Source organism: Salvelinus sp. IW2-2015, unplaced genomic scaffold, assembly GCF_002910315.2.
Source record: "Salvelinus sp. IW2-2015 unplaced genomic scaffold, ASM291031v2 Un_scaffold16533, whole genome shotgun sequence".
Lineage (NCBI taxonomy): Eukaryota > Metazoa > Chordata > Actinopteri > Salmoniformes > Salmonidae > Salvelinus > Salvelinus sp. IW2-2015.
Genome location: NW_019957631.1, coordinates 108,129 through 118,427, shown reverse-complemented (window position 1 = coordinate 118,427; position 10,299 = coordinate 108,129). Strand labels below are relative to the sequence as shown.

The 10,299-nt window shown below is 43.3% G+C and overlaps 1 protein-coding gene across 1 annotated transcript in view; it reads left to right on the top strand.

Annotated features, from left to right (window-relative positions):
• LOC112080856 (3',5'-cyclic-AMP phosphodiesterase 4D) overlaps nucleotides 1-8,508 on the top strand; it is an 18,636-nt gene extending 10,128 nt beyond the window's left edge. Inside the window, exons 6-9 of the mRNA XM_024146787.2 lie at nucleotides 2,257-2,411; nucleotides 2,849-2,971; nucleotides 4,403-4,585; nucleotides 4,864-8,508. Of these exons, the coding sequence (XP_024002555.2) occupies nucleotides 2,257-2,411; nucleotides 2,849-2,971; nucleotides 4,403-4,585; nucleotides 4,864-5,382 (980 nt within the window). The 3' untranslated portion in view covers nucleotides 5,383-8,508. The remainder of the gene's footprint in view (nucleotides 1-2,256; nucleotides 2,412-2,848; nucleotides 2,972-4,402; nucleotides 4,586-4,863) is intronic.
• Nucleotides 8,509-10,299: the final 1,791 nt, after the last annotated feature.

The window sequence follows — 10,299 nt, the reverse complement described above, 5'->3', positions numbered from 1 at the left end:
AATAAACTTCAATTCAAACTAAACGGTATTGTAGATAGAATGAAGGGTAATGGATTCCTATTGAAACCTAATTTTAGTATAAGATTATACAATGTTGGGATTGACTGTCTGTCTGTCCTCTAGACAGAGTGAACGATTTTAATCCTCCCCAGTTATGCAATCGTCATTTGCCATAAACAGTTATTAGCCTTGCCGCCAAGGCAACAAACGAATTGGACCACCCTTTGGAAGCCGTGTGGGTGTGTATGTGTGACTGCGTGCGTGTTTGACTGTGTGTGTGTGTGTGTGTTGTGTGTGTGTGTGTGTGTGTGTGTGTGTGTGTGTGTGTGTGTGTGTGTGTGTGTGCGTCTGTGTGTGTGACTGTGTGCGTGTGTGACTGTGTGTCTGTGTCTGTGTGTGACTGCGTGCGTGTTTGACTGTGTGTGTGTGGTGCGTCTGTGTGTGTGACTGTGTGCGTGTGTGACTGTGTGTCTGCTGTCTGTGGTGTGACTGCGTGCGTGTGTGACTGTGTGTGCGTGTGTGACTGTGTACTGTGTGTGACTGCGTTGCGTGTGGTGACTGCGTGGCACGTGTGGCTGCGTGCGCATGTGACGGGTGCGGTGTGTGTGTCTGTGTGTGTGACTGCGTGCGTGTGTGACCGGTGCGTGTGTGACTGTGTGTGACTGTGGCCTGTGTGTGACTGCGTGCGGTTGTGTGTCGTTGACTGCGTGCGCGTTGACTGCGTGCATGTGTGTGTATGTGTGGGTGACTGCGTGCGTGTGTGACTGTGTGTGTGTGTGGGTGTGTCTGTGTGTGTGACTCCGTGCGTTGTTGACTGTGTGTGTGTGTGTGTGTGACTGCGTGCGGTGTGGACTGTGTGTGTGTGTGTGCATGTGTGACTGTGTGCCTGTGTGTGACTGCGTGCGTGTGTGTGCCTGCGCGCGTGTGACTGCGTGCGTGCGTGTGTGGCTGCGTGCGTGTGTGACTGCGTGCGTGTGTGTGTGTGACTACGTGTGTGTATGACTGCGTGTGTGGACTATGTGTGTGACTATGTGACTGTGTGTGTGTGACTGCGTGTGTGTGTGTGACTGTGCGTGTGTGTGTGTGTGACTGTGTACATGTGTAACAGCTGTCCAGCAAAGACAAGAAGACTGGTCTCGGCATCAGTGTAACAGATGTGATCGTACTTCGTAACTCTCTTGCGTTCTGTTTTTAACTGTCCAGCCAGCGACTGTCCAGCCAGCGGTCCCAGTTGATTGCTGTTTATTCTGACGATAGACACAAGAAGGCGCATTAGATGTGCAGGACAACAGTATGTTGATGGCTGTAGATTCACCTGTAGCATGGAAATAACTGGATTAGCGGGGAGCTAATGCAACCATTACAATTACAGCATGCTAGCTAACGCACACTTTCAGCAATAACATCCAAAAGCACATCCCAGGATGCCCCCAATATCTAACAGTGTACACGTACACTGAGTATAGTAAAAATGAAGGACACCCGCTCTTTCCATGACATAGACTGACCAGGTGAAAGCTATGATCCTTTATTGATGTCACTTGTTAAATCCACCTCCATCAGTGTAGATGAAGGAGAGGAGACGAGTAAAGAATTACTTTTAAGTCTTGAGACATGGATTGTGTATGTGTGCCATTCACAGGGTGAATGAGCAAGACAATATATTTAAGTGCCTTTGAACGGGGTACCAGTCGCACCGGTTTGTGTCAAGAACTGCAACATTGCTGGGTTTTCACACTCAACAGTTTCCCGTTTGTATCAAGAATGGTCCACCACTCAAAGGACATTCAGCCAACTTGACACAACTGTGGGAAGCATTGGAGTCAACATGGGCCATTATTCACATGATTCACATGATTCACTTTATTCACATTATTCACTTTATTCACATGATTCACTTTATTAACATGATTCACTTTATTCACATTATTCACATGATTCTTGGTTATTGTTATTCTTATTGTGTTACGGTAAAGTCTACACTTGTTGTATTCGGCGCATGTGACAAATAAAGTTTGATTTGATTCATTGTATTCACATTATTCACTTGGTTCACTTTGTTCAATGTGCAACGTGTAGAAAGAGAACGAGAGAGAAATACCAGATCAAATCTACACACACTCGCCAAAATGTACATGCTTCTATATAAATACCTAATAAATATTACCTTGGAAAGGTATCTTACTATAATATTGAAAATGGCATCAAAACAGCTTCCTAACCATGTGCTGGTATTGTCTGTTTGTTTCCTTCCAGACTCGGAGCTGGCCCTCATGTACAATGACTCGTCAGTCCTAGAGAACCACCACCTGGCTGTAGGCTTCAAGCTGCTTCAGGAAGAGAACTGTGACATCTTCCAGAACCTGACCAAGAAACAACGGCAGTCCCTCAGGAAGATGGTCATAGACATGGTGAGTGAGTGAGTGGATGGATGGATGGATGGATGGATGGATGGGGGTGGATGGGTGGATGGATGGATGATGGATGGATGGGTGGATGGTGGATGGGGAGGGTGGGTGGAGTGGATGGATGGATGGATGGGATTGGAGTGGAGTGGAGGATGGATGGATGGATGGTGGATGGATGGGATGGATGGATGGATGGATGGATGAATGGATGGATGGATGGATGGATGGATGGGTGGATGGATGGATAAATAGATGGATTAACTTAGCAACTGAATCGATTGATTAATTAATTAATTATCTAATGAGTGAGTGAGTGAGTGAGTGAGTGAGTGAGTGAGTGAGTGAGTGAGTGAGTGAGTGAGTGAAGAGTGAGTGAGTGAGTGAGTTCCAGCCTAGCACCCACTTGAACTAATCCAAGGTGTTGCTGTTTGTCTCTATAGGTACTAGCTACTGACATGTCCAAGCACATGAATCTCCTAGCTGACCTGAAGACCATGGTGGAGACCAAGAAAGTCACCAGCTCTGGAGTGCTACTACTAGATAATTACAACGACAGAATACAGGTAGGCTGTTACTGATACTACATATATGGCCACCCTGCAGGCAAAACTGATTCAAACAACCTTTTTTTTGTAATCGTGGTCAGGTTGTATACTTACCATAAAAATACATCTTTACCTGACTCTCTCATCCTCTTCCTCCCTCCATCTTTTTATCTATTTCTCTCTCTCTCAATGGTGTTGTTGCCATGGGGCAGAGGGAAACACCAGTGCTCTCTCTCGCTCTCTCTAGAATGTTTTATGTGCAGCATGACGCCAGAGGTTTGCAGTTGACCTTTTAACCGTTGTTCTTTTGCAGGTGTATATACACTGAATAAAAATATAAACGCAACATGCAACAATTTCAAAGATTCATTAGGTTCTAATCTATGGATTTCACATGACTGGGAATACAGATACAGTATGCATCTGTTGGTCACAGATCCCTTAGAAAAAAGGTGAGGGTGTGGATTAGAAACCAGTCAATATCTGGTGTGACCGCCTCATGCAGAACAACACATCTCCTTCACATAGACTTGATCAGGCTGTTGATTGTGGCCTGTGGAATGTTGTCCCGCTCCTCTTCAATGGCTGTGCGAAGTTGTTGGAAATAGCGGGAACTGCAACACGCTGTCCAGAGCATCCCAAACATGCTCAATGGGTGACATGTCTGGTGAGTATGCAGGCCATGGAAGAACTGGGAATTGTGGACAAGTCCTTGTGACATGGGGCCGTGCATTACCATGCTGAAACATGAGATGATGCTGGCGGATGAATGTCACGAAAATGAGCCTCAGGATCTTGTCATGGTATCTCTGTACATTCAAATTGCCATCGATAAAATGCAATTGTGTTCGTTGTCCGTAGCTTATGCCTGCCCATACCATAACCCCAATGCCACTATGGGGCACTCTGTTCACACTGTTGACATCAGCAAACCGCTCGCCAACACGACGCCATACGCTGTCTGCCATCTGCCCGATACAGTTGAAACCCGGATTCATCCATGAAGAGCACACTTCTCCAGCGTGCCAGTGGCCATCGAAGGTGAGCATTTGCCCACCGAAGTCGATTACGACGCCAAACTGCAGTCAGGTCAAGAACTTGGTGAGGACGACGAGCACACAGATGAGCTTCCCTAAGACTGTTTCAAATTCTTTGGTTCATCAGCTGTCCGGGTGGCTGGTCTCAGACGATTATGCAGGTGAAGAAGCCAGGTGTGGAGGTCCTGGGCTGGCGTGGTTACATGTGGTCTGCAGTTGTGAGGCCGGTTGGACGTACTGCCAAATTCTATAAAATTATGTTGGAGGGGGCTTATGGTTGAGAAATCAACATTCAATTCTCTGGCAACAGCTCAGGTGGACATTCCAGCACTCAGAATGCCAATTGCACGCTTCCTCAGTAAATGTGAGGACTGGGGTTTTAAATTCTAGATCTCTCTTCACCCACTCTCAGGTCCTCCAGAACATGGTGCATTGTGCGGATCTCAGTAACCCTACCAAGCCCCTGCAGCTGTACCGCCAGTGGACCGACCGCATCATGGAAGAGTTCTTCAGCCAGGGGGACAGGGAGAGGGAGAGAGGCATGGAGATCAGCCCCATGTGTGACAAACACAACGCCTCTGTACAGAAGAGCCAGGTAAGGGGCCGTACACCATAACACTATATATATATATATATATACACACACACACACACACACACACACACACACACACACACACACACACACACACACACACACACACACACACACACACACACACACACACACACACACACCACACACACACACACACACACACACACACACACACACACAAGCAAGTTTAATATCAGTCAACCAATTATTTAAGCACAACAAGCTGATATTCATTTTATTTTCCCTCCTTTCTCCTTCCTCCTCCCCCTCTCCAGGTGGGGTTCATCGACTACATCGTCCACCCTCTGTGGGAGACCTGGGCTGATCTGGTGCATCCTGACGCTCAGGACATCCTGGACACTCTGGAGGACAACAGGGAGTGGTACCAGAGCATCATCCCCCAGAGCCCCTCGCCCGCCCCGGACGAAGCCGACGACGGCAGCGGACGTCCCCCCGGAGGGGACAAGTTCCAGTTCGAGCTCACCCTGGAAGAAGACGGAGAGTCGGACACGGAGAAAGACAGTGGAAGTCAACCAGAAGAAGACGAGGAGAATAGTTGTAACTCGAAAACGCTCTGCACGCAGGACTCGGAATCCACGGAGATCCCGTTGGACGAGCAGCCGGAAGAGGAGGTGGAGGAGGAGGAGGAGGAGGAGGTGGTAGTGGTAGAGGAGGTGGAGGAGAGTGAAGGGGTACGCAGGGAACCAAGTATGGCGGAGTTGGAGGAGGAGGATGAGGAGGGAGACGGGGAAGGGGAGGAGGGCGAGGAGAAGCAAAGAGCGGCCGATACATAGCAGTAGTGGAAACTGCGCGGGTTGCCAAACTGCGAGAGAGAGACTGTTGCGTTACAACGGCGAATCAAGGGACGAGGTGAATACTAGTAATCGCCACAATGTTGGTGATGTGGCGTCATCGAGAGTTCCAAAGCGCACATTGCACTCCTCAATCCCAGTCTTCTCCTCACTCCACTCCACCTGGAGGCGATATGGGGGCACAGACCCCACACCTCCCCCCAGGACTCCCTCCCTTGGAGCTCCACACTTTTACACTCAGGAATATTTTAGTCGACTTTCTTGCCTCCTTTTTTGTTTACCTTTTTGGTTCGTTCGGCCTATAGGGAGCGAGGTGGCGCCTTGAGTTCAAAGGCCAATCTCCACCTCCCGCCTCTCCTCTATCTCCTACCACTTCCTGTCAATGCAGGAAGTAAACAGAAAGTGTTCTTTGACTCCAAAACTGAGCACATGGGCAACACCCAAGATGCTTGGAACAGTCCTAACTGTAGCATCATGGGAGGACAGCCAGATGGGGGAAAGATGGATTGCAAGGTGACCTCTGAACTGCAAGGTGACCCCAGTCCACTAATACCATCTGAAAAACCAATGAGGGATATTATAGGGAGAGACAGACAAAGACATACTTTGCAAGAGGATTTCAAAGAGACCTTTTTTTCTAAAGTTCAAGTCTTCCTTGAAACAAGACTGGTAGAAAACGCTGTTTTTGACTCCTCAGTTTTTGTATTGTAGTAAAACTGAAATCTTTTTGTAGATAACTTTTGTTAATGGAGAGAGTGAGAGAGAGAGAGACAGAGAGAGAGAGAGAGAGAGAGAGAGAGAGAAAAGAGCGGAGGAAGATGTTCAATTAAATCTTCTTTGTCATATATTGCATCCATTGAAACTTGATTTTTTTTTTAGAAGAGATATGTTATGCCATAAAATAATGCGTGTGGTCTTTCTGAGAATGTGTGCTTGTCCTGAGTGGATGTGACTAAGCTCTCTATACTCAGTCTGCTTTCTTTTGCTCTCCTTCATCTTCACACCCAGGTATTTCAGATAGGGGCATCTCAGATGAACATGCGTGGTTTTCTGTTTGAGAGTGTTGGGGTTCTAACTTTATTGCAGCTTTAAATGTACCACCTCTTTTTATTTTTCAAAGCAGAAAGAAGCTGGTAACTAATGACCTTAAGAACATAATAATTGTATATAATATACGTAGGCCATGTTTCCATTTAAATATGACATGGTAGGTCTTGTTAACATCCTGAGTATGTAGTGATTTAGTTCTATCCAACCAAATATACTATCCAAATAGTACTCTCCAGTCTATCTACACATTGTTAAATCTGTTTTTAAATAGGTGGTACATTTTTCTCAGCTGTTAAGGATTATGCATAACCCTCATTGACCTTCAGTTAGCTTCCATAAACACTCATCAGTGATATCTGTAACACTTTAGCTTATAGTCACATGGCTATATCTTCTATATTTCATCATTTAAAAACTTTATTCATCTGAAGTACAAAGGGACTTGAGCTAATGATAAAACTGATGTTTTACACAAAACAAATAACAAGGTTGTATTCATGTACACTCTGTATGTATTGCAAAAAAAATTGAAATATTTGTCACATGAAAATAGTGACTGTATTCTAAAGTGTTCCAACACATGTATACCTGGTTGTGTTGTATGGGCTCTGGATCTGACCCTTTGTGTTGTAATACATCAGTATCCCACGTCTCTCTTCAATTGGCCTATTTCAACTCTCTAGCATCCATCCAATAAGGATTACTAAAATGACAAACACTTTGACAATATTTGCCTTTGTTTTTTTCCCAATATTATTATTATTTTGTCTTATTGGATTTCACATTGGACATTGAGAATCACCTGCATAGTTTTAAAATCTACCTTTCATATTTGAATAGTTCATAGGTATGTGTGTATATGTATATAACTGTACTGCTAGCATCAAAACCATTAACAGACTCTTCCATACATGCCATGCCTCATATGAGGACACAATCCCATATAATCCATGGTATTCGGGAAATAATTCCACTAAATTGAAGTAGTAGCACAGTAATTGCAGATGCTTTATGTTTTAGCTTTCATATTGCAATATATTTTCCATTTTCAGGGGAAGGACTAGATATGGATGACATGTCATTTCAACCCCTAAATTGCTTTTATATTTTTGCCAAAACAACTTCTTCTCCCCTGCTGGACTTGCACAATGCAGCACACACCATTAAGTCAGGTGGTTTCTGTGTTGGGTTTTAATATTTCTTTATTTATATTTATTGATTTGGTAACACTGTCTTTGAGTCACATGTAGTAATGCATTATGAAGCCTCATAAAGGCTATTTAAGGAGTTATGAGCTGTTATGAATGCTTATAAAAAATATATGTTTTATTAAACCTATATTTAACCAGGAAAAGCCCATTATTATAGTCCATTATGGGTGTGAAAGAAGGCTCTATGAATGCATTATATAGACACAGGTGGTTAATCGTGTTGCCATGGATTCTTTGTTTTTGTCACAGTTTGGCTATCCTAAGTAAGACGGCACTGTAGAATGCACAACCTGTAGCGTAACAACATGTGGACTCGCAAAATACACTCTTTGTTCCTGTTCTGGTGATATGATGTACGTAGACCATAGAAATACAATGACTATAATAGTCACTCTATAGCCATTATATTTCTATGCGTATAATCAACTCTTCTGTCATACATGGGGGAAAAAATGAAACATGTCCACATTGAAAAGACTTGAACCTGGATTTTAAAGTAAAAATGTTAATATTTTATTATTGGGTAATGGTATATTTCTTTACAATTTCATTTCTCGGGCCATCTTTTTGTTGTGTTTTTTTGTTGCTTGCCTCACCAGACGACCTTACCTGTTAATGGATTTTTCTCATTTGTCTCTGTTTACAACCATGTATTTATTAAGCTGTACATATTGTAGTGTTGCATTCTGTAAATGACGGATTCTTACTCTATCATCCGATGGTGTTGGTGTATTTGGAAAACCTCTTGTTGAGAGAATGTTTATTATGATCCATACTTACCCAATGTATAAATCTCTTCTGTACAAAAATGATAAAAGTGAATGAAATTAAATGAAACGTCACCTCAGAGCTTTTTCATAGGGACACCAGGGGAGTGAGCCTAACGATACCAGGGTTGTATTCACTAGGCACCAAACAGAAGAAAACAGACTGAAACAGGGAGGAACTACTTAAACTTTTCCAACAAGGAAGATGTGTTTTCGTTTTCCGTTTCAAAACATTTTGCCACGATGTTCACTAATGAATACGACCCAGGAGAAGGGAGAAAAAAAACATAACACCACTGGTATTTGTCCCCTGGGGGGGGTCTACGATTGTACATGGTTGTGTGTGTGAGTACGCATTTTTCCTCTTACATCTGCTTTAGAGAGACATACGTTTTATGGCAGGGCATTTCAACCCATACATGGTCTCTGTGCTGACGCTTACTGTAGAAAGTGCTGGGGCTAAGACATTCATTCTCCTTTGTTAATCTGTGGCTGCAGTTTCTGGGCAGGGTATGTAGAAACACTCCTGTAGTCATGAAACCCACACCTTCTTGGATCTACACACAGTATTCAACGCAGTCAAATGCAATACAAACAACAAATAAAATAACATAACATTTTATTGGTCACATACACATGGTTAGCAGATGTTATTGCGAGTGTAGCAAAATGCTTGTGCTTCTAGTTCCGACAGTGCAGCAAAATCTAACAAGTAATATCTAACAATTCCGCAAAAATACCTAATACACACAAATCTAGGTAAAGGAATGGAATAAGAATATATAAATATAAAGATGAGCAATGACAGAGCGGCACAGGCTAAGTTGCAATAGATAGTATAGAATACAGTATATGCATATGAGATGAGTAATGCAAGATATGTAAACATTATTAAAATGTCATTATTAAAGTGACTAGCTAACATCTACGTCTACTCAGGAAAAAGCAATACAAACACATTTAGCTAAGTCAACTCTTAGGAAAAAGCAATAGCCAGATACTTTGGCTGACAGAAGATAGCAGGTATAGCATGATGAACCTTGCATATACCTTGCATATATACATGTAATGTTCAGAGTGGACATGGCTCTCAATTTCAGTTGAGAGACATGTGTGTCCTTTGTATACATTACGTTTTTAGTTGCATTTCTATGGTTCCTGTTGATGATCCACAAGGAATATGATCCAGGTGGCGATGCAGTGTCTCATTGCAGCATCGCTCTAGAAATAGTCACCTCTCTGACACATATGTAGATTTTAACAGCACTGGGCCAAACCTGATGGTGGCAATTATTATTCATTATTATTGTATTTTTGATGACATACAAAGGGACACTTTTAACTGAAAAGTTTCAAATTATGCTTTATTTGTCCTTTAGTCTTCAGATTGCCAATCTGTCCCCTCATCTTCACACAAAAAAGGATTGTTGTATTTTCATGGATCTCGTCTCCAACTGTCACTTGGGTGGAGCTGTAGATCACGCTTTGAACCTCAGTCGTAAATATAAAGCAGAAAATACTACTTTTTATATGCAACAGATAAATAAAAGCATGGGTTGATCAAGGTTCCTGTGTGGTGCAGCGGTCTAAGACACTGCATCTCAGTGCTAGAGCCGTCACTACAGACCCTGGTTCCATTCCAGGCTGTATCACAACCGGCCGTGATTGGGAGTCCCATAGGGCGGCGCACAATTGGCCCAGCGTCGTCTGGTTTAGGGTTTGGCCGGGGAAGGCTGTCATTGTAAATAAGAATTTGTTCTTAACTGTCTTGCCTAGTTTAAAAAAAAATTCTCTGTGTTTTTATTTCAGAGTTATTAAAGCACTAGAGCTCAATTAACAAATTTATCATGAGCTCAATGAACAAAAACAAA